At 38.8% G+C, this 26,703-nt stretch overlaps 1 protein-coding gene across 2 annotated transcripts in view; it reads right to left on the bottom strand.

Moving 5' to 3' along the window:
- Nucleotides 1-3,840: 3,840 nt before the first annotated feature.
- Nucleotides 3,841-26,703, bottom strand: part of TMTC4 (transmembrane O-mannosyltransferase targeting cadherins 4) — a 57,925-nt gene continuing 35,062 nt past the window's right edge. For both annotated transcript variants that reach the window (XM_019754227.3, XM_019754228.3), the window contains exons 9-18: nucleotides 26,482-26,684; nucleotides 25,014-25,185; nucleotides 24,797-24,928; nucleotides 19,112-19,191; nucleotides 18,834-18,941; nucleotides 18,586-18,727; nucleotides 12,837-12,951; nucleotides 11,709-11,821; nucleotides 6,295-6,364; nucleotides 3,841-5,116 (exon numbers count right to left, since the gene is read on the bottom strand). In XM_019754227.3, coding sequence (XP_019609786.1) covers nucleotides 4,968-5,116; nucleotides 6,295-6,364; nucleotides 11,709-11,821; nucleotides 12,837-12,951; nucleotides 18,586-18,727; nucleotides 18,834-18,941; nucleotides 19,112-19,191; nucleotides 24,797-24,928; nucleotides 25,014-25,185; nucleotides 26,482-26,684 — 1,284 coding nt within the window. In that variant the 3' untranslated portion in view covers nucleotides 3,841-4,967. The remainder of the gene's footprint in view (nucleotides 5,117-6,294; nucleotides 6,365-11,708; nucleotides 11,822-12,836; nucleotides 12,952-18,585; nucleotides 18,728-18,833; nucleotides 18,942-19,111; nucleotides 19,192-24,796; nucleotides 24,929-25,013; nucleotides 25,186-26,481; nucleotides 26,685-26,703) is intronic.

Genomic DNA, 26,703 nt, shown 5'->3' with positions numbered 1-26,703 from the left:
ATTATTTATTGAATGTTATCATATGCCAAGCACTGGTCTAGGGCTTTATATCCCTTTTCTCATTTAAACCTCCCAATAATTCTGTGGAAAAGGTAGTATTACCCCTGATTTTATAGATGAGGAAGCTGAGGTGCTGGATGACTAAGTTACTTGCTGTAATGGCTTCCTAGGGCTGCCACAAATTACCACAAACTGGGTGGCTTTAAACAACATAAACATTTTTCTGGAGGCCAGAAATCCGAAATCAAGGTGAGGGCAGGGCCATGCTCCCACTGAAAGTTCAATGGGAGGATCCTTCCTTGTCTGATTCGGCCTCTGGTGGCTCCTGGTGTCCTTTGGCTTGTGGTAGCATCACTTCAATCTTTGCCTCCATTTTCCCATGGCCTCCTTTTCTCTGTGTTGTCTCCTCTTTTTACAAGATGCCAGTCATTGGATTTAGGGCCCATCCTAAATCTGGAATGATTTCCTCTCTCGATCCTTAACTGATTGTATCTGGAAAGACCCTATTTCCAAATACAGTCACATTCTGAAGTTCCAGGTAGATATAAATTTTGGGGGGACACTTAAATTTCAACCCACCACACTTGCCTAAGGTGACATAACTGGTAAATGGAAGGATGGGATTCAAATCCAGGTGGAATACAGATTTTCCTTTCACATTCATTTGGGTGCTTTGTGCACCCAAATGCCAGCTATTTCCAGACAGCCACCAAAGAGAGTGACACAGCATATAGGATTTAGTGAAGATTTAAAGGCATGCATTGCACAGCAGTTCAGCCAATAATCTGAAAAACACTGCCTCTCGAGTTCTTTTCACTCAGCATTGTTCTGGGGTCCCCAGCCCCCCCAGCATCTTTCTCATCTGTTGGGCAAAGCAATTTAGCAAGTGCCTTTGGATACCCGAGTCTCCCTTAGGATGTCTCTTTCATACCAGCACATCTTATCATAACTTTATTACAAACACATCCATGGCTCTCTTGACTAAAGGTTTTTCTATGATGTCATATGTATTCCTTTATTTAGAAAAAAAATATTTCAAATAATGCAGAGATTTGTAAAGCAGAAGGTGAAAAGTTTCTTTCCTCCCCATCTCTTATTACTCAAAAAAAGCCAATGTTAAGATAAACCAATTTCTACATGTTTAAAGAAAAGATTGGAATATGAAAAAACAAGTGAAGAGGCTTAATATATGAGAACATTTTCTTGGCTCCTGTCTCCATTCTCTTTCCTTGTCTGTTTCATTCCAACCAAACTGTCCCACATGAGGCCCTTGTTCCTTCTACTTGAAACTAGAGATCATCTGCTGATCTGTGTTTTCTAAGAAACGTTATCCTAAAAGAGGTCGCAACGAAAATTAATATCTTCTTGGTAGAATTTGGAAGTAGGAGAGACCATTTAAGACAAGACTGTGTGAGATTTTAAAATGAGGCTGTAATATTCAATAATCATAATTAATATTTATTAATGAATATTTCAAGTAATATTAAATGTCTTTCTTTACTGAAAATCAGGGTTTCTCAACTCTTGGAATCTTTTATGTAGGTCAACAGGGTAACTGCATCCCAGTTTCCCCATATCTATATACAATATGGCTGACCCTTCAATGGAGTTTGTGTCTCAGTAGAACTCTTCATTTCCCCTGGATGCTTGGAAAAGCCTTTACAATAAATGAGGCCCAAAGGTGAAGGCAGAGGCAACTGAATCAATATCTGTTTCTATGAAGTAGCCAGAAAATTCTACTTTATTCTGTTTCATTGCCTCCAGGAGAAAAAAAAACAGATTCACCAAATGATGGAGAATTTTGAACATAGAAGGAAAGAAATGTTCTGACAACCTGTGACTCTTGCACAGCTGCAAATGTGAAAGTTGTGTATGAGTGACCAGAGGGCCTAGTGACTTCCTGAGAAGTCCGCTGGAGAGGGGACTGGTAACAATGCTTAGTCCTAGATGTCTACACCAGCATGCCCAACCTGGGTACATAGTAAGACTGAGGTAACCTAAACTGTAAGCTTCCCAACGGCAGGAATCCCATCTGTTTTCATTTTCTATCGTATCCACAGCAGCTAACACACTGCTAGTACACAATCAGTGCTCAAGAAAATATTTTGATAAAAGTAATAACATAAGAGTAGCGTGAGGGATCCTGTGATGGAACTGTTCTGTATCTTGACTGTGGGGACCACATGGATCTACACACGTGATAAACACTGCACAGAGCTAAACACTCAAATGAGTACATGTAAGACTGGTGATTCTGAATAAAGATGGTGGATGTGTCAATGTCAGTTTCCTGGCTGTTGATAACGTATCATAGTTATGCAAGATGTTGCTATTGGAGGAAACTGGGTGCAGGGTAGATGAGATCTGTCTATGATTTCTTACAACTGCATGTGAAGCTACAATTATCTCCAAATAAAAAGTAATATGAGAGGAGAAACCATCTCAGATTGGGGACATCAATCCAAAGTGCAGTTGGATGGGAATCAAGATGGACTTTGGCTTTGAAAAGCTCTTGTACTCTGTCTAGAAGAGAGAGACCATCAAGGGAGGAGGTACACTAATCAAAAAGACAGACACTTGTGTGGAAATTTAGGAGTGGAAGCTCACCTGAGGAGGATACAAAGAAACATGGAGAGCTGTGATATTACTGCAGCAGTTAGAACTATCTACTTGGTGAGGTAGGGGAAATGAATAACAGGTCTCAAAATACAAAACATATTCAGACATAAATGTAAGACTGCATCTAAACAGGGAAGAAATTGTAGCAGTAACACACATTTAACAAGAAAACAACCCCAAATACCTTCTTGCTCAGTATCACGGAGATGAAAGATGATGATTAGAAATCTCAGATTTCCCCAACTGGCAATGTCCCCACCCCATGTTTGTTTTGACACCTCCCTACCAAGCCCCCTACTATGATTAACAATAAAAATATTAAAATGAAAAAACATGCCAAATAAAGAGGAACTAGGAGACAGCCTTCTAACTTCATTCTTGTTAGGAAGGACCCAAGGAATAAAGAGAGTGGTCGCCTTAAAATGGAAAAAGAAGGGGAAAAAAAAAGAGAGCCAACATGGTGCACTTCCAAAATCTGCAAGATAAAAGACTTTCTGAACTATCAATCAAACTAATGACTGTTTTCTCTGGAAAGAAGACAACTACAATGGAAATCCTGGGAGATGGAGTGGTGAAAGCTAAGGGGATTCATTTGGTAGGCAGGGGTCCCAGATTTGCACGTCTAGATTTGACACTAAAGTTTTAGTATCAGAGGGAAAAAGAAAAAATGAATCCTATAGGGGCTTTAACAGGAAATATTTTTTCTTTACTCTCAAGTACTATTTTAAAGGAAGAAATTTGCTTAAAAAAAAATCAGCAAGTGTATAGTGCATCTATCATTTGCCAACCTAAGAACTGTAAGAACATAAATAAGAATAAGGCACCTCCTGCCCCTAAGAGATCCATAAATTGTTACTGTTATTTGGGGACCATTTAAGAAATGTTTGAAACACAGCACTTTTCTGATGTATGTCAATCACCATCACTTTCTTTTCTGATGTACCCGAACCACTATAAGTTACAATTACTGAGTTACATATCGACGTAGATCTGCCACCAAAAATCTTGAGTCTAGAGAATCAAATTCATTTCAATATGGGATCTGTTCACCCCATTCTCTGAACTTGGATAACTCTAGTGCAATTTAATTAAATGGTCCCTAAAGCCATGTTGAAGCCACAAACTAGAAAGGATGAATTGGTCTCCTTGATTTCATTTTACAGGAAAGGAGGACACAAAGTTTTAACTTGAAAATCACCTATTAAGAAGGCTGTATGACAGTTTTGTACCAGTTTGTGTAATAATTTTACTGCATAAGAAATTACAGAGATTGTATAAATCAACAGTATATGTAGAAGCATGAAACAAAACAAACATGATTATTCTGATCAAAGAAAATAGGAAAAATAATCCAAGTCTTAAAAATACCACAAACTCCCCAAATGTGGCTTCTTTTGAGAGAAAATTACCTCTTGCATTTTCTGGATATAGTAATGACTGTGATTCCATTACGTCAAATGGAAAACTGCTTTATAGTTAAAAACATAAAGAAGCAACTTACATAGATGTTTAGCCCTCTTCATATTGGATATAACAAAATAAAGACATCAGGCTGCCTGCTTTTGCCTAAAGCATGACTTGAATTTTCTATTAATTGTGACAGTTCACATAGAATACTACATAATTTTCTCTGTTATGAAACTGCGCAAGTTGGAGAATCTCAAAAAATATTGCAGGAGTGAACTTCTTCCTATGGGGGAAAAGTATATAAATATACTAGATGTTAACATTTCCATTCTTCATTCAATGATTTGCACTATTCAAAACATAAAAATACAAATAAATATATTTCCTTACAAATGAAGTTCATAGTACATTGTTTAAAAAAAGATTAAAAAACGAAAAACCTTAATTTACCCTTTGTTGTCATTAAATAAGAAGTCTAATATACAGACCCATTTGATATTTATATACATTGTAGGAGTCAGTTGGTCATTTCTTGTTCACAGTTGATGTTCAATAGTGCTAGTCTCTGCACACCACAGCTCACATCCCATATGCAGCTTTAATTCTACTGTAAGTTGCTCAAAATTCTTTTTTTTCTCTTTTTCTTTTTAATTAAAAAAGACTTCATTCTTGGAATTTTAGAATTTACATTTGCGTGGTCTGAAAAAAATACAATTTCAATGCAAAAACCACATCAAGCATTCAAGAGTATATTGCTGGTGCTATAATCTTTTTGCATGTCTTTGTTTCCACAGGAAAAAAAAACAGAATAAAATAAACATGTAAGACTTTTAAATGTTTAAACGTAACCACATAATATTAATGATATGCCTCATGCGCACACACGCACACGCGCACACACACACACACACACACACAAACAAAAAATAAAGGAAAAAAGATCAGACGTCTTTCTTTTGCATTTGTTCTAGCTTTCTTCTTAGGAGCCCATAATTCTCCTTGGTTCCCAACGCAGTGGGGTCAAGCTGCAGAGAGATTTCATAGTGTTTTTTGGCCAAGTCTAGATGTCCCCAACGATGATAAAGCACAGCTGAAATAGCAAGAGATGAATTTCATTGGAAAAGCTTCTGAATAACTTGTGGTATTCCCAACCACTTGTACAAAGAAATATTAAAGAACCTCTGCAAACAGTTTTCAAAAATCATTGTTTAAAATAATATTGTTTGTACCACAAACTTTATTTATTGTAATCACACTCCCTCGTGATTGTCTGTTTAACCACCCCCAGTTACTCCTGGGGTTCTTCGTATCACTAGGCATGATCCATTTCCCTACAGCAACATTATTACATAAAGAAAGAAAAGGAAGAGTACACTAAAAGTTTCTCAATGCTGCCATGAAGTTTCCAGGAAGCCAGGCTGAAAGAGCTGGGCTCCCACACTGCTTACTGACTATGTAGACTAGGCCCACCTGTTTACTTTAAATAAAGATTCTCTTATACATTGTGGCAAAATAATAGCTTGTTTATTGCCAGCTGGAAATAAGGGCTCTAACATCAAGATCTGACCATACGTAAAATGATAGTTAAAATAAATCTATTAGAATGGTAAGCCTCCAATGATTATGATTTTGTAAGTAAAACTAACTTTCTACATTGGCAGAAGATCAACCATCGATGCTTCATGATTTTTGTGATGAGAAGCTACAGCGTCTGTAGGGAACAGATTTGGTGAAAAAATATTCACAGGATTAAGCAGTCTAGACGTGAACACGCTATTCTCTAAAGATCTTAATTATTGAGATGTAAAAATGGAAGAAAGGAATTCTAGGGAATAAATCAACATAAATGCATTTTTAGCCAATGCACAAGGGAACGTAAGAAAGCAGAGACCAAGCTAGAATGGAAGGTCCACGACGGAAAAAGGGAAAAGTATGTAGGTTGGACAGCAAACTTCCAAAGTACACCTCAGTTTAATATTCTAGGATCCTTCACACAAAGAAAGAAAATCTGAATTTTATCATCAGAAGGTGATGGGGGGGTTGGGGGGTTGTTTTGGACATACAATTAAGATCTGTAAATATGACTTACTTAGCTACCTTTTTTAGTGTAATAATTTCTTTTAAAAACTCACATTTTGAAATCAGATTATAAAGGACAATAAAGGCTAGGTTTGAAAAAACTACCAACATTTGATTTTACAGAAATACGCCTATTTCATTAAAATTACGGAGAATTTCAATATGGTTCAAAACGAAAAATTTCCTTACCCAAATTGCCATGGTAACTTGCAGTATTTGGATGAGCTTTAATTGCTTTGAGGAATAAAGTTTCAGATTCCTAAAAAATGAAACACATAAAAAGGTATTATAAATGATACAAAATCGATGAACAGTTTTATTGCCTATGGTTTCCAGATTCTTAATGTGCTTGTTTTGTATCACTGCATCCTTCTTCCAGAAACACTCAGAAGGCCCAGCAGGACCACACCTGTTGAGAAGAGGCTCCAAAGGGTGAGCAGGGCTGTATGTGTGACAGGGTAAAATACAGGGTGTGAGGGGCAGTGGAAAGTGATGGTGGCTGCAGAGAGGGCCACTATGCTACTGCCACCTGTCTCTCTGCAGTGGCAGGAAATCTGCAACTTCAAGCAAGTAACTCAGTTCAGGGTGCAGTGGAGAATGAACAAAGGTCAAAAGAGAGAAGAGGGCTGCTGAAGACACCCATGGAAGTGTCATTTTCAGTCGGCATCAATGACTCATTTCCAGGACTCTCAAGGTAGAAGATGGGGCCTACTTAAAGTACCCCAAGAACCCACAACACCCTTGGCACCCTAGAAGCACCCCACTCAGCTGGAGAAAACTAAGCAGAGACGGCCACCTGTCATCTATGCCTTGCAGCACTGCTTATGATCATGACCAAATGCCGCCGATGTGGGTGAGCTGAGTTCTGCATTTCCTTCACATAGTACTCATTTCCCATGGGGTCACTAAGAGGCACAGCAAGGTGTTTTCTTACCTGATCATTACTGGCCATGGCTGGCTGGCTGGTCCCTTTCTACCATAATGCGAGAAATAAACAAGCCTAATGTTTTTGCCGACATCTGTCGGGGCAGCTAGTCACGCCATCTACATCCGTGTCCCTAATCAGGATCAAACGCTGGCCTTAAACAACCAGAGCTGGCGGTTTGGGGACATGGCTCCTTCTACCTGCTCCTTCTGTGAGTTTTTCCAGGTGGCTTTCCTACTCCAGGATCGTGCATTATATAAAATATAAGAAGACCAGTTTACTTGCCCCATGATGGCCTGTGGCACTCACAAGAAACCAGCTGGGAATTTGGGCAAACATCTCTGAAACCACCACAGTTCTGACAACAGCTGGCAGAGGAAGATTTATACTTGAGAAATGAGTGAATCAAGATATCAGAATAACATCAGGATGTCAGCAAACATCACTCAGAAATCATTTCAAAGTTAGCAATTTACATTCCAAGTTTCAGTAGCTGAAACTCCTTCAAGGAAGCCTAAGATTTTCCTACCATCTTAGGTATGCAGAAAAACCCCCCACAAAAATGGATTATATAGATTTGTAGTGGCTTCTAAGTAGCAGGGCTGTTTTTGATAATTTTCAAATATTTCCATTTAAAACCTAAAATTTGAGAAATAGGAAGGCCAGGGAATTTAACTCTACTTTAAAATGTTCCTCTACATGCAAATGTGTCAACTAGAGGAAATTGATTTAAAGATAAAAAGAAACTCAGGCATTCTCTAGAGGATGCTAGATTCATTTCTTGATGCCTTTAACTAATTTCTCAAATTTCTGAGTGCGGGCATCATTCAGGAGAACGTGCAGTTGCAGGCAGGTTTGGGGGATGCCGTGGTGTTCAGGGCGGTGTGCATAGGGAGGGGCCCGGGGCTCATACCCCCATTAGGGGCTGCTGCTCTGGGCCAGGCAGAGCCTGAACCCTGAGGGGGAGGGGAGGCGGGGCGGTGATGAGGAGGCTGGGTGGGAAGGAGTCGGAAGAACAGGAGGACCAGCAAAGTAATGGGGGGAGGAAAAATATTTGTCAAAATTTCCGAGCCTGGAAGATAGAAAAATGTTGACAAAAGAAGGGGTGTCAGAGGAAAAGCCGCTTTGGGGCGGGCAGTGAGTGCTCCCTCTCAGGTAACAGCGGGGCAGCCCTGAGAAGAGGCGTCAGTAACCCCTGGAACTGCTTCTGTGCCCTGGGAGGCAGCCCTGGGAAACAGGGCAGGGTCGGAGGCCTCTTTAGAATACGAATGTCTGCAGGTATTTGAAGCCCATGAAATGCTCATCTATTAAATCAGGTGTTTTAATGACCCCGTTCCGGAAAGCAATGGACTGTTTATAAACTGATCTTCTGCGGAAGTGTGAGGATGCTTAGATACCCAGGTAACCAGCTGATTTATGCCAAGAAACAAATAAATAAACTTACATTTTGAATCGGGGATATTTTTCTCATCAGCAGAAAGGGAAAATAATATATTATTTTCTGAAGTGTATTAGACAAAATATTAGGTTGGTGCAAAAGTAATTGCAGTTTAAAAGGTTAAAAACAATTGCAAAAACCACAATTACTTTTGTACCAACCTAATATATTTGACAAAGGTTTAGGAAACACATGCGACAGAGAAAGGCCTCGCAAGGGAATGAGTGAGGGTCTTTATGTCTAGGCAGAGAGGGTAGGGCAGTCGGAGGTCATTTCAGCAAACTGGCCAGCAGGGTGGCTCCATCACCACACCAGCATCCTGAAACCAAGGACCAAGTTTCACAAGGGACACCCTGCCACCTGCCTCAACTAGGGAAGGTAACGTGGTCCAACATGAAGTTGAATCCATGCATCACACAGGAAGAGAGTAGTTTCCTCTTCAATTTGCCTTCCTTTCTTCTGGTTCATTCCAGAAAAAAGTCTCCATTTGGTGGTAATGGGGGGGCTACAACCTCAATGCCTGCCAATCTCCCTTTGAAACTAAGAGAAGGCAACCCTCAGACTCAGAGCTTTGGCCAGCAATAGTAGCTACCCGAGAGTTACTAAAATTATTTTATTTTCAGTTACCTTATATTTATAGTAATGGTATATTTCCACTTTAATATATTTACCTGTGTTAAAAATCTAAAGGAAGATATCAAGTAAATAATAGGATAAGCAGTCGGTAGGTGTGGCCAAAAAAAATTCATGAAGGTGTGGTATAAATGTCTGGAGTTGGGAAAACTGCTCTATAAATGTAGTCTGCTTTGAAACTCCAGGGCCAGTGGAATAGGCAATATAGAAAGAGGAATTAGGATGAGAAGCAACATTTTAAGTACTAAAAACATTACTTTTTATTTTTGCTCTACCACATTAACCATAAATGGGAAATTAAATGGTAATAAGTAACATAAATTCTAATAGGTCTTAACGATTCTTAGAGTTTCATTTAATGATCACTAAACTAAAATTAATATTATGTGTATATAGTTATATATGTTATATATACATATATATAGTTAACCATTTAATGGTTATAAATTATGTTCTTGTGCATGTTTTCTTAGCACCATCTCCATTTTACAGATGAATAAACTGAGAAGTACTCAAGTGATTGCTGTTAGGGAGGAAGGGCTGCTTAAGTAACACGGGTACAGTGAGAACACGAACTTTTGCACAGCAAAGTCTCAAAATAGATTCTGGAAGCTCGAACATTTCAGAACCAAATGTGAGACGCATTCAGCCGTTTCACAGCTACTGAGGGGACACGTAACAAGAGCCATGAGTATGATGACAGAAAGGGAGATATAAAAATAGGACTTGACGACGACCGCAAGAAGTCTCCAGGTTCACGAAAGAGAGTCACCAAAAGTTGATGATAATCTGAACAGCAAATGCTTAGGTGGAAAGACACCTGTCCTGACGAGGACGACGACAGAGCTGGAGGGTCTGCTCACTCTACCCCTACAGGCCACCATCATGCTGCCTCCTTCCAGAGCACCCCCACCCAGGGCTCTGCAAGGACAGGCCATAAGCAACTGACCAACAGCAACAGGTATCATTTCTGCATTAAGAGAGAAAAACCCAAAATAGTGGTTTAAAATTCCAAGTGTTGAATTTTTAAAATATATGAAGAGAGGGCTTGGTGGCTGGTGCCATGGCTTGGGGTGTAACGCCACTTCCCTCATTTTGGCAGCTCCTAAAGAGCTCAGAGTAAGTTCCTTAGTTCAGATTTCATCTTCTGTTTCCTTATCTGAGGCTCAGTGCCCTGGCCTAGACAATCAGGATGCAAAATGTGTACAGAAATGGGAAACCCATTTGTCTCTTCTGCTTTACAGAATATTTTCTACTTTATCTGGAAAAAAGAGAACAATGTGAACTAGAAGCCAAATGAATCCCAGGTTCTGTCATATTAATAGAAATTCTAGTGTATAAGCTGTGGGATGGTAGAAAAATCAATATAATGATTACATAAGCTGAATTTTGAAGACTCGCTGTAGCTGGTCCCTGGACCAACCCATCCCAGGATGACGCAGATGGCTGGAAAGGTCATTAGAAGGGAAACCCACATATCTTCCCTCCTTCCCTGCTCTCCATGAGTAGAGTCATAAAAAATAAAACTTAACCCCTCACAAAGTCATCTCTGGAGCAAAATCTAGAAATGCTAAAATGTATACTGCAGCTATGAAATAACCTGACATGCAAAAATGAGAGAAATGCATGAAATATTAATATCTGACTATTGTTATACGAAATTATACTGATAATGATATCTAATGAGCAGAACAGGAAAAGTAAATAACAGGACAAATATGAATTCATCACTACCTTTTAGGCCTCATGTGATCAAAATGAGATACAGCTCCTGATTCTGAAAGAAAATATTTCTCTCATGAAAAGACTAGGGCACTACTTCTAAAAGCGTTTTTCGGAACATCTGTGTTAGATACCCGGGATGCTGGTTAAACACATATATCCCCTGACCTTAGACAACCGACTAAGCCAGTATCTCTTGTGGGGAGCACCCTGGGCATCTGTATTCTAACACACTCCCTTGGTGATTCTGATGTACCATATTAAAGCTTGAGATCACCAGTATTAGGAACACTGAGTCCCCTTCAATATACAGGGAGCTATGCATCTCTGACTCATAGTCTAGTCCTGGCTAACCCTTAGGACCCAGTTAGATAGAGCCCAGATGAAATATTTTCTGCTTTTCATTGGTCAAAAACTTCTGGCACCTTGCAGATGACCAACAATAACTTAACTCTGGATGAGGAAAAGCTGGGAAACAGCAAGAACCAGTCCTGTATTCACCACGGGCTGTTATAATTTTTGTGCAGAAGACAGTACTTACAGATAAACCCAGAGCTCCAGCCCAACTGCAAGAAGCTGAATCAAAGAGCTTTGTGCCAAGGTGGGAATGGGGCATCTGCTAGGATGCACTTCTTTTTGGGCCTTTCCTCCCCTCTCCATGTTTGAGCAATGGTAGTGAATTCTGATGAGAAAGAACATGGAAGTGGACCCTGCAAATCCATCTTTTGGGCAACTTCTCCAGGAAGCAAACTGACCAAGCCACATTGGTGTACTGCTACCATGATTTGGGCCTAATTCCAAATTTAACTCGGTAGAAGTAACATTTATGGCTTCTGTCAGGTGCTGGCATTGATTGCAAGAAATCGCAGCCTGCAGTTTACATACCTTATATTTCTGGGACTTTCCCAGCACATTTGCCAAGGAGAACATCAGAGAGTGATCATTAGGTATTAATTCCAGTGCCTCTCTTCCAACTGCTTCAGCTTGGGCTAAATTACCTGTGAGTGGAAAATGGAAAAATAGAAACCGAGTTACTAGTATTTTGGTCTCTCCCTCTAATTAACAGGGCTTATGTGCATTATACACAATGATCATGAATAAAGTACTTAAGAAAATCAACATAAAACATATCACACACACACACACAAAGTGATCCTATCAGTTGCAAAGCCACTGCAACCCAGCACAATTCTGACATAATGTACAAACAGCTTTTGCTTACATTCTGTAAGAGCCTATAAAACCTAGTTTTAATTTTCCCTCAGATACCAATTATACCCAAATTAGAGAAAACAAGTCTGCAGAATAAGAATATAACAGTAACACTCTAATAACTGAGTATTTATCATATTGAAGCACACATCCTATACTTTCCTTAGAAACAAGTGCTTATCTCTTCTCCACATGGCTTAAATGGTTTACTAGCTCTAGAGTCTGCCAAATTAAAACTATCATTTCTTATGGGATGCTTGGATTTTTCAAATTGGAGAAGCAGAGCAACTCTTAGTTGGTGGAGCCTGTTATGGGCTAAGAAAGCAGATCATCAAGTCTATTAGCATTATATCTAAAATAAGAGTCTCGTGTAGGTTTGAAGGCATCGCCTTTGAGTACCGTCCATGAACTGTAGTGCATGGACCTGGCACCATCCATTTCATAAGCCCAGCAGCCATGCTTGCTCAATTCTGGGTACTTCCAGTGTCCTGGATGAGGGCATTGCTAGCTACATAACAGGCTTCAGAAGAAATGAGATATTAGCACACATCTTCCCCATTACTTAACACCAATTGTAAGGTGTCATTTTCCCAAACATTCATATTCCAATAGGCCAAAGGAAATTCCATTTTCTAGAACATTGTTGTAGTACAAAATATTGAATCCCATAATATTATTTTTTAAAAAAAACCTCTACCACACACTAGGAAAAAATCCACAAGAATCTACATTTCCTAATTATTCAATGGTACTGTACCATGGGACAATTTCCTTTGACTTATTTAATTCCCCTTTCTGTACCTGTATTATCAAGGAGTATGATCATGTTGTTCCAAGCTAGACTGTGCTCCGGTTTCAGCACAGTAGCATTTCTCCAAGCATTTAACGCGTCCACGTGACGATTTAGATCTGCATACTGAAAATAAAGCATAGACCCCCCGAAAATCAATATTCTACATATTTTTTTGCTTATTCTCTCTAAGACATAATGAAAACCAAACCCAAAATCAAACAAAACTTAACCTGCATATATTCAGCTTCCAATTTTTCATATTAATTCATTAATCCTTAAAATAATCTGAATATAGTAGATAACTATCCCCATTTTACAGATGAAGCAACTGAGGCACAGAGATATTAACGTGTCCAAAGTTATACATCTAGAAATGGTAGAGTAGGGATTAGAACCAGGTAGTCTAGCTCCCGAGCCTACAATCTCTTAACTACACCCCATAATTTAGTGATTCCAGGTGTCAAATCATATTTCAGACTAAGTTAAAAACCTAATCATTAGTCTTTTTCTAGAAAGACTTAACCTAGTTCATCTATGGTAAGTTGTTATTTGACGGTAAATGAAGTATTTAATGTGATTACAAGCTAAATGTGTCAAATTCACCTTGTGAAGAACTGTCTAGTACCCTCTTCCCACCTGTATCTAAGCTTCATAAAAATCTATGAGTAGATTAAATACTGTGAACACTCTGGAAAAGTCTTATGTGCTGATGTAAAACCCTGGGCATTTGGAGCCTGTTTGCCTCCTTTAGGAAGGAAAGAGTTATCTGTTGCTTTCTTTTTTTTGTAGTGAATGTTGTTTAACATTGATAACAGAGTACAAAATGGCTGACACTCAATTTGCATAGTTAAAAATGCACAGAGGGTGAAAGTGATGGGTTTTTTAGCAGGTGACCTTCTTACCCTTTTTAACTCAGTTCAAATTTACATCTCATCTCAATGAACTTGGTTCCTTTAACTGCAAAAAGTACAAATGATAACAATTTATCAAAGTTTAAGGCTATTTCCTTATTATTTTCAAGTCTGTCTTCATTAGAAAACAGAAACATTTTGACTTGCCCTATGACCCACACAGCAAACAGGTGGCATATTACACGCAAAGGGTTTAGTGAATTATGGAAACATTTACAAATATCCATTCACTAAAGATGTCAGAATTTCCCATGCGACTCAGGAACTCAAGTTACTATATTTTACTCTTTAAATAAGGAAATGATATGAAAAGCTCAAAACCTTAAAATAATTTAGGCCACTATTTATACTAACATTTAATTGTCTCTCTATATTTGATGTTCCCAAAGATTTCTTGTTCATTTCTCTCCAGCAAGTGACATACATTTGAATAGACAAAAATCGGTGATTTTTTTTTTCTAACAAACCCAGGAAAACCAACATAACTTCATTGATGCAACAACAAAAATATTTCACATATTTTGCTCTTTATTACTATTATTATCATATTTATTGGAGAATAACAACAGACTGAAATTTACTTTTATTTTGCATCACCCTTTACCCTTCTTACAGCTTCTATACAAAGGGAACAAGCCCTTTAAGGGAAGCGGAGAAAAATGATGATTTAGCAAGATCTACCCATCCAGAAAGTGGACGGGTAATGTGCATGTTATTTATATATTAGTCCCCTGCCTGCCCTTCTGTACTCTGCAAACTGCACTTCCCAGGGTCCTCTGCCACTGGGCTCTTTGTTAAGTTTCTGCCAATAGGAGTTATCAGGTGGTGGGAAGAAGGGAGTAGCTCTTCCCCATTCTCTCCATTCACTGTCTCCTTTCTATTCCTTGGCAATGCCTCTTCTCAACAGTGCCAAGGCAGGAAGCAGTGGTCCTTCCTTCATGATCTTAGCTCTGGAAGTGGTGGTAGGTCCTGGGATGGTGGCCCCTTAAATTCTGGTGGCACCGCTTTCTCCTGTTTGTTTCCCCAACCCTGTAGGGTTTGCTTTTATGCTCTGAGTTAATATCACCTTTTTATTTTTGTTCTTCCAGCCTTCCAACAACTGTCTAACCAATTCCCTGCACTGAAGCTTCTCTATTTAAAATACTTAGCATGGTTTTTGTTTTCCTGAATGGATCCTGACTGATACAACTAGTCCTTGCATAACGAATTGTCTGTAGTAATGTCTTCAGTCTCTATTACTGTGGTTCTCTAACATTAGTAACGTGTCCCAAATAATCCAGCTTTTGACAGTTCCTATTTCACAAAGAGTGGCATTATATTTCTTTCTTATCTGCGTCCAAAAATCAAAACACATTTCTGTCTTCTGTTACTAAACAGTACTATGGAGGTTTTTTAAAACGAAACTTTTAAGTTATTAAGTTCCTCTTATTCGCCAAGATACAAATATGTTGGTTGAGCTGTTCAAGATTAAGCTCCTAATGCTTTTACGCTATCAAGCAGGCCAAAGCTGGATAATTAAACAATAGAAAGCAAAGCCTTTAAATAAGCAAGAACAGTTGGCAGAAGGAAACACAGGAAGATCGTTTCACTGTAGCTTAATTAATAAACAATATACACAGAGAACAGTACAAGGTCTCCATCTATTTAATACTACACATGGTCTCCTATGTGAAAGTGGGAATGAATTCAAAGGACTGGAACACATGATAAAATCCTACATTTTGAATTCCATCTTCTTTTCTTGGGATATAACTCTTTCAGAGGCTCATTTAGCATAAATTCTTTATTTCCCAAATCCCAAGGAATTGCAGTGACAGGCAGCTACTAGGAGAGGGAATAAGACTGTTATGTATTAGAGCTTTAAAGCATAACCTAGAAGGCTGTAGGCAGATACACGCATTTTGCAAGCAGTGATCTAAAAGAAGAGCTACCTCCAAAGAAGAAGAAATGGAATGACGGAAGAATTCACATGGATATCAAGTATGCTATGTCACACAAGTACTAGTAGAATAGACACAGTAAATAGAGACAGTAACCCCTACAGTAACCATCAGTGCAAGGACTCAGATAACACCCAGTTTGCTCCCATCCCCCACCTAGTCCCTAATCTCACTTCATTAACTTTGCAAGGGTCCACCCTACCTTGTATGTGATTGAATTTTTTGGTCTCTACTTATATCATTTACTGTCTTTCCACCCCCTTCTCCAGAGAGAACAATGTAGGGGATCAAAATATGTTACCCCAAATATGTCACTTTGGCATAAGAATTATTGCACTGAAAGCATTTGAGATTCAACAGATACAGAAAGAAGCTTTGCTAGAGCTTCCCTTATGTGACTACAAGCAGACATTTCTGGGAAATGAAGACTGCCATCAATTCCCATTTCTGGGGAAGTTTTACGCCACGACCAAGACATTCCTGCACAAACTTCACTTCATCTGTTTCCCCCATGTATTCCTGCCACCCTTGGGAGCCTAAAACCTGTTTGTCTTGTCGCTTCTCTACAGATGTGCTGTTCTCTGTTAAGATGCTATATAAGTCCAAGTTCTAACCATCCCTTTGAGTTATTCATCACTGAGTTTCTCCCACATGCTTGCTGCATATGTTAATACACTGTTTTGTTACTCTGTCTGTGGTCAGTCTAATTGGCACGGCCCCAGTCAGAGAACATAACAGGGTGGAGGAAAAAGTTTTCTTTCCTTCCCTACAAATTTATCACTAGAATAGTTTTAGGACTCCTCAAATCTTCAGGTTTCATAGAGAAAGTTGTTTCAACCTCAAAGCATGTCACTAGATCATAAAGCACAGAATTTTAAAATGTAAAACATATAGGAAATGCCTACAAGGTCAGGTGGCTCCGGAGAACGCTTCCTGGGACAACAGGAATTATCTTGCTATCAATCTTCCTTGTTCAAACACCTTGCTATTCCATGGATTCAATCACGTTCCTGCCACCTTACCTCTGTTTTCAGGGAGAAGTAATTCCTCTCTTCCCCAGTAGTGTTAAGTATATAGAGATGGTATCTTCCTATGATATATCATAACTGAAACATGCTATTTTTTGAATAATAAAAACACACAAGCCACTTCACTTTAAAATGTGTAATACAAGCAGCATCTGCCCATTTAAAGCACAGAATTGGAGAGGTAAAACTTCACCATCATTAGCCACCTGTTCCTACCACCTTGTTTCATCCATTCATAAAATTCTACCTCCTCAACTCACGAAATCATGGCTATCCAGTTCAGAAACAAAGCAGCGAAGACCAAATGCATTCCCATCATGGTAAAACTGAGGACTGGTTTTTCCATAAACACCAAGCAGTTCATGTTTTCTAGGTTGCTCCCTGCGAACTGTCTGTTCTGCTCTGACCTGGTCACTCTGCTCAATGTTAGGCAGAGCTGCTTCCCAAATGCAGTATCAACAACAGGGTATTGGATTTACCAAAACCAATTGTGTTGGTTTGTTTTTGTAAATACAGATCCCCTATGGAGCTTTTGACTCCTTAAATCTGAGACAGTGGGATGACTTGGACGTACGACTGCTTTTGGGAACCACCGGTTTTGATAACACAAGACCATGAGACTTCGGGCCTTTAAAATGAGGATAAACTGGCATCTCTTTAAAACAACATCAATGCAATTGTACCTGTGAGGTCAGGCTGTGTAAAATCTGTAATATTATATAAAAGTTTCTTTTAAAAATCACATCACTATACAGGTATTCTGGTTTCGCGCAAATGAGCAAACAGTTTTTCCCTTAACAATTTTACTTAATATAAAAACAAAATATATTAGGAACATATGTACTTGGTTTCTTGAAATCAAAATTAAAGGGTGGAGTGAAGGGAAACTATAATCATTCTTTTTTTTAAAGAGTTTTGCTGTTTGTGGGCAAGTCTTTTTTCCTCCCATGTCTATTGAAATATAATTGGCATATAACACATGTAAGCATAAGGTGTACAGCATGATGATTTGATACATATATGTTGCAAAAGGATGACCACAGTAAGGTTAGTTACCACCCCCAACCTCTCACTAGTGTGTGGTTATTTTCTTTATTAAAAAAATCAAGAGCTATAATGACTAAGCTGTACATCCTCCTAGGGGCTTTTCAGAAACAATGGCAGAATCTATTTCACCATCATTTATCAATATGTTTTCAGATTTATCAGATTACTGAACTTAATGTATAGCTACGGCTACAATATTTATTTGAAACAATAAATTATTTAAAAAAGAAAATCAGAGATATTATATCTTTATATTCTGCCAATAACTAAAAGAAGAAAGTCACTATGGAACACATTATTTCCTATTTCCATCGAATAATCTCAAAGCCTTTTCAAATAAATCCCGTGCCCCACTCAGCGTTCTTTTGTAGGGGGAACAGTTATCTGCAGGAAGACCCTGGGATGCAGGGAGCTGTCCCTGAAGAAGGAGAAGACAGAAGCTCAGCAATCATATTATGGGTTTGTTTTTTTAATCTCAGTTTTTATTCGTGTTTTAAAAACAGAGAAACTGATGTTTATCAGGAAGTTACCCCTTGGAGTACTGTTTTACAGGGCACAGGGGACTTTAAAAATTGTAATTTATTCCTTGGTTTGACCTCTTGCCTTTGTGATCTCTTACACTTGGCTAATTCAAGTTGGATTGCTCTCTAACTAGTGCTTCAAAAGTTAAATAATAAGGAAACCCAATAGCTATCTTCAAATGAGATAAACCTATGTGAAAGAACTTTATAAGATGGAGAGTGCTAGAAGGGGTGTTACTACTGTCATTTTACTATAAATAAAAACAAAATGGACCTTTCCTTCTGCAGCCACAGACCGCCATACACTTACCAAACGCCCGAGGTTGTAGTAACAATCTGGGTATTTCCTTCTGTGTTTGATTGCTGTTCGGTAACTTTGCTCAGCAGCTTCGAATCGTTTCAGGCTGTTCTGCACTATGCCTAAATTCATCCATGCAGCAGCAAAGTCGGGCCTGGGAGAGCATTTTAAAAAGGTAAACAAGGAAAAGAAAGGCTCAGACCCCAGAATGCAGGCACTCATTTCTTTGCCACTAGCATAATTATAAAAACAATGCTTACTGTATTTGTACAGCCAAAGACAGCAGCTCCTCCGCTTCCTGTAGCTCATTCCTCTCTTTTAAAATATTTCCAAGATTATTCATGGCATGAACGTACTTGGGATTTAATCTGGAAGTGGAGAGAAAAACCAAGCCATCTGTCAATGCTCAGTGGTCTTCACTAAACTCTCAGGAATTGGCAAAGATATCTTAAGTTGGGGCCTTAAACAGGATAGGCTTTTTAACCCTAGAAAGTTAGAATAAGACACGTATATAAATGAGACAAGATGCTTGCAGTACCTCACAGCTTCTCGGTAATATCTGATAGCAGCTGTTTGATTGCCTTTATCAGCAAGGTTTTTGCCAACATTGTAGTGAACCTGAAAATATAGATAAAAACTTGGCCATCAGCTCATAGATTTCTTTATTCAGAGCAGGAATATCTATTATATCTTCTAACTGAAAACAAAAGGTAGTGGTATTAAAAAAACAAAACAAAACAAAAACCCACCCACCAGAACTTTAGGTAAAACCCTTCTGAGGCTCAGCCAGAGGCCTTCTTGTCCTTAATCCCCCACCCTGTAGGAAAAAATCTGAAGACAGAGACATAACAAGCAGATGATACCACTGAAGTATAACAGAAGGATATTTAACTAAAGAACTCAACAGAGAAAACTGGAAAATCAGGACGTTGGGATGGTTTTACTGCTAAACCCTCTCTGACTCACACACCCATCCCCCAATAGGGCTGAGGGGATCCACCATTCTACTTTCTGTTTTTATGAATTTGACTATACTAGATTCGCAAATCAGTGAACTCAGATAGGATTTGTGTTCTTATGGCTAGCTGATTTCACTTAGCATAACGTCCTCAAGCTTTATCCATGTTGTAACATGTGTCAGAATGTCCTTTCTTTTTAAGGCCGAATGACATTCCATTGTATGTTTTTGCATTTTGTGTATCCATTCATCTGTCGACAGACACTTAGGTTGTTTCCACATTTTGGCTACTGTGACTAATGCTGCTATACACATGGGTGTTCAAATACATCTTTGAGATCCTACTTTCAATTGTTTTGGAGATATGTGTGTGTATATCTCCATTAGAATTGCTGAATCATCTGATATTTCTAGTTTTCATTTTTGAAGAACTAAAACGGTTAATTTTGTGTTACGAGAATTTTACCTCAATTTTTTTAAAAAGAGATTTTAATGATTGAAGAGGGTGTTAAAGTAGACTATAAGAAACAGGGCTCACAAACCTATCGGAAATTCTCAGGTCATCTTAATGTGAGGGTACTGGGGTTGCCGACTTATGGTGTTTTCTCAAGTGTCCATGGGCTCAGAATAAATTACGAGGAAAGGAGCTGGGATCCAAACTAAGGCCAGGACCTTATTTCCAACTCATGAGGACTATTATCAAAAGTGTTTATTGATCATCAAAAGCTCCTTTTGGAGGCTTACAATGTAAAGGCCAATAGCAATCTTAGAAGAGATGATGCTACAGAAATTCATTCAGTTGGGTGTGTTAAGCGTGACTAATAACAATAACAGAAAGACCGGCATAGGTCACGTGCCTGGGGTCATCTTGAAGCAGGTGCCGGAGTTGGCACTGAATACGTATGGTCTCTTCTCTTCACAGCAGCCCTGACAGGTAGCTGCTATCACCCTCCCTTCTGAGCTGAGGGACTGCTTCCGTGTTGTTAAACATCTTACCCAAGGTTCTGGTGCTGAATTTCAACCCAGGGTCCAAAGCCTATATGTCTTCTCACTGTATCACCCTGGTGTTGATTAAACATAGGACTGAATACCCAAGGCAATTTCTACACCCACTCAATCACACCATCTATTACTTTTTCTTAAAAGTAAAATGTTTCCTTTTGTGTGTTAAGGGCTGAATTATATCCTCCACAAATTTATAAGTTGAAGTCCTAAACCCCAGCACTTCAGAATGTGACTGTACTGGATCCAGGGTCTTTAAAGAACTCATTAAGTTGAAGTGAGGTCTTTCGGGTGGGCCCGAATCCAATTTGACTGGTGTCCTTACGAGAAGGGAAAATTTGGACACACAGAGAGATACCAGGGATGTGTGCACACAGAGGACAGGTCATGTGAGGACACAGCGAGAAGGTGGCCATCTACATGCCAGGGAGAGAGGCCTCAGGATTTATCAGCTCTGCCAACACATTGATCTAGGACTTCTGGCATCCAGAACGGTGAGAAAATAAATTGCTGTTGTTTAAGCCACGCTGTGTGTGGTATTTTGTTATGGCAAAATAATATATTGTGAAATAGAATAATGGTTTGAACATATTCAAGTAACAATACATCTGAACACTTCAAAACTCCTTCTGAAAATATAACCACATCCTGCCTCATCCATCTTAACCTACAGTTAGAGCACATTTTCAAAAATACTAGTATGTCTGGAAAGGTATGGAGCAGTGCAACATTCTTTAAGTGTATACGTAACAGAGATTTGTTTTTAACTGCCAATTTTCAGTTCCATACATTTATTTTTACCTAATCTAACAAAAAGAATCACAAGCAAGGATACTGCAGGAAATAGAAACGTGTACTATGGCACAGCACACTGCGTCATTTAAACTTCTTGAACCAAAGTCTTGTCCATTCGTAGATATTGTCATCTTCAAATTATAGCTTGGAGGCTAGTTAATGCTATGGTTGGCCGCACGTTTTGAAAAGTATGCTCCAAATGGTTTGATTTCCTGCCTCCCCCAGCCCCAGCCTGGAAGTGTTACTTCACCTCCTGTCCCACACACAAAAGAACAGAATCTGAGAATCCAACCTGAGTGAAGTGCTTGTGGTCCACAGAATACAAATACAGCTCTGAGCAGACTTCAACACGCCTCCCGCCTCTTCTGCCCCTGGGCTCCTGCTGCTTTCCTTTGTTATGGGGAAATTCTGTTTTCTCAAAAAAAAGCTCACACACTGGAGTTCAAGTGCCCTCTGCAGCACAGACGTGTTCTGTCATATACCCTGAGCGCCAGAGACCAGAAAAGCAGGGAAGAAGGGACACTGCAAATTCAGACTGCAGTTATTTCAATGGAACTAGTTAAAGATTTGATCTGGTCTGAGAAGGCAAGATATCCATAATTGAGAACTGTAAACAGGTTTGCCTAGAGGCTGGACTTAACCTATGGCTTCTATGGAAGGAAGTATTTGAACAGAAAACAGTTGCCTAGATAACCCGGTGTAAAAACAAAACAAAACAACCCTGACAGTTTACTTAAAATAGTGTTTAAAGAATGAGTGATTTTTGTTTCCATGGAAGATAAAAGACTGAAGACGACTATTTATTCCTGAACTTTCCCCTTAGCCTTTGTGATTCATACTGAGGCAATGAACCAGCACAAAAGCCACAGATAAAACCAACAATTGCAACCCAATCACATGTAAATATAAAGGAAGTAAAAGCGTCAGTAAAGAAAGGCATTTTTAACACCAGTGCTAAAACCAGTTTGGTTCAAATATTCTGCCAATGGTTGATGTTAAACTTACAATGTTTTAAATACATAAATATCCTCTAATCCATCCTGGGTCACTCCCTAAGGAAATACCTCATTGTGGTATATGATTCTGTTCAGTGTTAAAAGAATTCAGAATTTTATCACCCAGTTCATACAAAGTGCCACATACTTTAAAGCCCTTAAAAACTAAAAATAACTAAATGAAATTAGATACTTGGACTCTCATCCGTAGTAGGTTCAAGGAATTTAATTCCCATTTGGCTCAATTCAATCACTAATACTGAGTGCCTACCATATACAAGGCACTGTGGGTAATTCAAATGTAGACCACACACTGGTACTACATACATGGATATTACAATCTTTTGAGAAAGAGGAATCTGAGTTTGTAAGTCTGGGCCTAATCTAAAGCCAGGTGTCAATTGCTTACTTAATATTCAATGAATATAAAGTGGAAACCAGTACAGAAAACGTATCTCCTGTAATGGAGTTTAATGAAACCAGTGTCTTCCTAATGAGATCTCTTCCCTGAAATCAACCTAGCTTTTTTTCCAGAAAACGGAAGTAAAGATAATTTTACTACATTTCAATTTATAGTGGAAAGTTAAAAACAAAATCTCTGTTTTGCTCATGCTGAATGGTATCACTGAAAACAGTTCTTAGAAGGGCCAATTACCACCAGGTCCACATTGAACTTGTACGTACATATGTTTTAAATTAAAGAGAGAAAACGACAGCGTGAGACATACAGTAATTGTGTGCATGCCCATGTGTGCACACCCTGTGTTTTCTAGCCTACAATGTATGAAGTCATATTAGTACTAGGGCAGGCAGACAGGCTCAAACATCACATATGTCCCGTCTCCACCCTACCCCACTTACTAGGTAACCTGGGCACCACACCATACGAGGTCTCGATCTAGTCACATAGATTACTAACCTAGATAACCTCTGTTCCATTTTTGTAGGCCTCAGTTTCTCCCATTTGGAAAAATAAAGAAAATAATAGCCTGTCTCTAAAAACCTTACAGGGAGGATAATGGAGATTAATTATAGAGCCTCTACAAAGAAATTTGAGTTCCTTGTGGGGAAGAACTATATAAATAGAAGGGATAATTACTACTATTCAAACATAAAAGTAAAAATAAAGCCAATCTATTAACATTTATGAAATTAAATCACAGGCAATTTATTTTTAGTAATAAAATAAACGGATAGGTCAGCAAATCACATTAATGATAAAAGTTTGAAATAATTCACTTTTACCCAAGTCTCCTAACTGTAAAACATGAACAAGATTTTTTAATCCAGGAAAAAGACAAACATGGAGTCAGCACCTTTTATACTATTCTTTCCTTCAAAGTCACAATAAGATGTCAACTATTCATTAGATTTATTTATATAATTTTACCTGAAATCATTGCTTTTTCTAAATACATGTAAAAAGGAGACAGAACTCCTGAGAGCGCTCTTGTTTTTACCCCCCATGATCACATATGCAGCAGCCTATGAAGCTGTAATTCTGATGACCCAAGAGAGAATGAATCATTAGTTAATAATACTAATGATCGATACTAACAGAAATTCTTCTAACCCAACTCCTTGGCATCCCGTTTTGAGCAAGTGACATTCCCTTTTTGTCCTTTAATGTGACAACCGAAACTAACACAAGCCTAAGAAAGCGGATGTTCCTTGAATACCTATGTTCTAACTGCCACGCTAGGGCACTTCACACATCGTATTTCATTCAGGCCTCACAACAAATGCAGGAGGTAGGCATTATGCCTCCTTCTACAGATAAAGGCACTGAAGTTTCAAAAAAGTTTGGTTTTGCCCAAAGAGACACAGCAGGTTAAGCTAGAAGTTTAGATTCATGAAGAAAACAAGTGAGACAAATTCCTACCAGACTGTTTCAACAAAAATATGGCTGATTTTAAAGTCTATACATTTATTTGTACCTAATCTAACAAAAGGCATCACAAATAGAGAAACCCCAGGCGATAGAAATGTGTACTACTGCACACCACACAGTATAAGTTAAACTTCCTGAACCAAACTGCTGTCCGTTCATCTTCAAGTTGTAGGTTGGAGGACGTGAGTTAATGCTAGGACCAGAGCTCGTGTTTTCAAAAGTGTGCTCTGAATGGCTCCACAGCGCACCTCCCCCAGCCCCAGACTGGAGGTGTGGCATTAGCTCTTCTGCTGTCACTTCAAAAGGTGACTGGACCAACTGGAAGATGAGGAAAACCTCATTTAAGTAATAGGCCGTTTCGTGAACATTGTCTGCTTTTAATTATTTCTTTTGAATTATTTTGGCTAAGTGGCATTTTAATAAATTTTATCAAAATCATAAAAAAAAAAATAGCCACAAAGAAAAACACAAGTATGGTCTTATGCTAGATTTTGTAGGGAGATCAACTTTCTTCTTATTCAGCTGCTGAACTTGAAACATTTCCTAGTAGCACCTTTCTAAAGAACATGGCCACTAACATACCTTAGCGTTGAGAGGACACACAGATAGGGCACTTCTGAAAAGCTGTTCTTCACTTCGCCACTCACCACTGCGAGTCATGCATCTCAGCGTGTTTAGGAATAAAATTCCCAGGACGAGAGCAGCAATTAGCTTCTGAAGAACAGAGAGACATGGTCAATGTCATTAGGAAATCCGTCCAAACATCTTGGTGATGCGTGGCGCCACTCCTGACCAGTACCTTTTTCTTAGTGTGTTTACTGAGAGCTCCAAATCCAAACGTCAGCAGCATGCAGTACCCAGCACTGGGGAGGTAGAGGACTCGCTCGGCCACCACAAAGCCCACTCGGAAGAACAAGTTACTTGCCGGAAGAAATGGGATGATGAGAAATCCCAGGCCCAGCGTAAGGACCCTGGAAAATGAGAAGTGCTTAAAACGACTATTTTCCGACTTAAGAAGTCTGACTCAACATTAAAAAATAATATTAAAGGCCTTTCCCCCTCATGCCATCAATTGAGAAAAGGTAGCAGCAGCAGCAAAATGTTGTCATCAGCAGAGAGGGTTTAGCCTGGAAGTGTTAGAATAAGACATAAAAATCTTACTAAGGCACTAGGCATCAAGTATAAGGATAAAACTTACAAGTCACACAATTCCTATCAATAAGGTTAGCATGACTGTACTTGTGAGGGCTTATTAATTCACCTACTCTTAACTACACCTCAGACCATGTACGTATTGAACAGCCCAGTAGATATTGGTCTCAATTAGTTCAGTATAGTTTTCATGGGAACCCTCCCCCCAAACTTAATGGGAATAATAATAACTAGCTTAAAGTAATCTGAAATAAACTAATATCATTTTGGGGGCTACATCTCCACAAATTTCAGTCAAGTAAAAAGAAAGCTAGAAACGAGGCTATCATTTCTAATATACCATATGACATAAGAGTATGAATTGGGAAGCTAGGTCAAATTCGGTGGCTTCTATCTGGAACCTGTGCCTACAGTATTTTAAAAATAAAATCTTATTACATGTGTCTAAATGACACTGGGACAAAAGTTTGTTGCTGTTTAGAATTATGAACCAATTTAAGGCACAGGTAAACTTGAAACTTAATTTATTTTGAGAAATTACTAAATCTAATTCCATAAACACTTATGTGTAAAGGAAATCATCTTAAATAGTTTTCTTTCTCATGAAACACATTTGTTTTTCCCCAATTATTTCCTCAATAACCTTTTCTTTTCTTTCTTTTTTTTTTTTTGGTGAGAAAGAATAGTCTCTTTGGGGCAGCAGTTTATTTTGTACTAAGCAACAACAGAAGGAATCACTATAGCATCCACCAGGGTTTTCTGAAGGAGAATTGTGAAATAATGGGCACAACACACATCAATTACACTCTCTGTTCTGACCCTAAATTACTCTTTACCACCTACTGAGAAAAGGATCTCAAAATGCTACTTCATGGGGAAAGGGGGCGGGGGTGATAAAGCAGTCATCCATACCCTCTCCTCCAAGTTCACTCCCCACTAGTTGAAGCCAGCGATGGATTCCAAATGGATGAACTCATCCTAGCGAAAATATGTATTGGAAATAAATGTCTTTAGACATTACTTCCATAAAATCGTTAAAATGATCAGTGCTGGATTTAGCAAAACGCTTCTGACTCAACCCAGTGTGGAAGTTAAAATTCAGCGCTGCCTCTTACCTTCTCTTGTGACTGTCTTCAGAGCAGAGGGCTTGGCATATTAGGCCAATTAGGCAGAACCAGAGTGCTGCTAGCGCAATTACCCTCCAGTCACCGACTGACTTAATGAGGGGGATGCAGCCCATTGACCAATCAAAACACAGCCACCAGGGGCACAGCAGCAGCCAGGCATTCAATGAATAGTAGTAATTATAGTTTATGGCCTGTCAGTCAAAATGAAAA

This window comes from Rhinolophus sinicus, chromosome 16 (genome assembly GCF_057876585.1).
Source record: "Rhinolophus sinicus isolate RSI-liver-muscle chromosome 16, RSI-T2T, whole genome shotgun sequence".
Lineage (NCBI taxonomy): Eukaryota > Metazoa > Chordata > Mammalia > Chiroptera > Rhinolophidae > Rhinolophus > Rhinolophus sinicus.
Note: the sequence above shows the minus strand (reverse complement) of the source record. Positions and strands in the feature narration are given on the sequence as shown.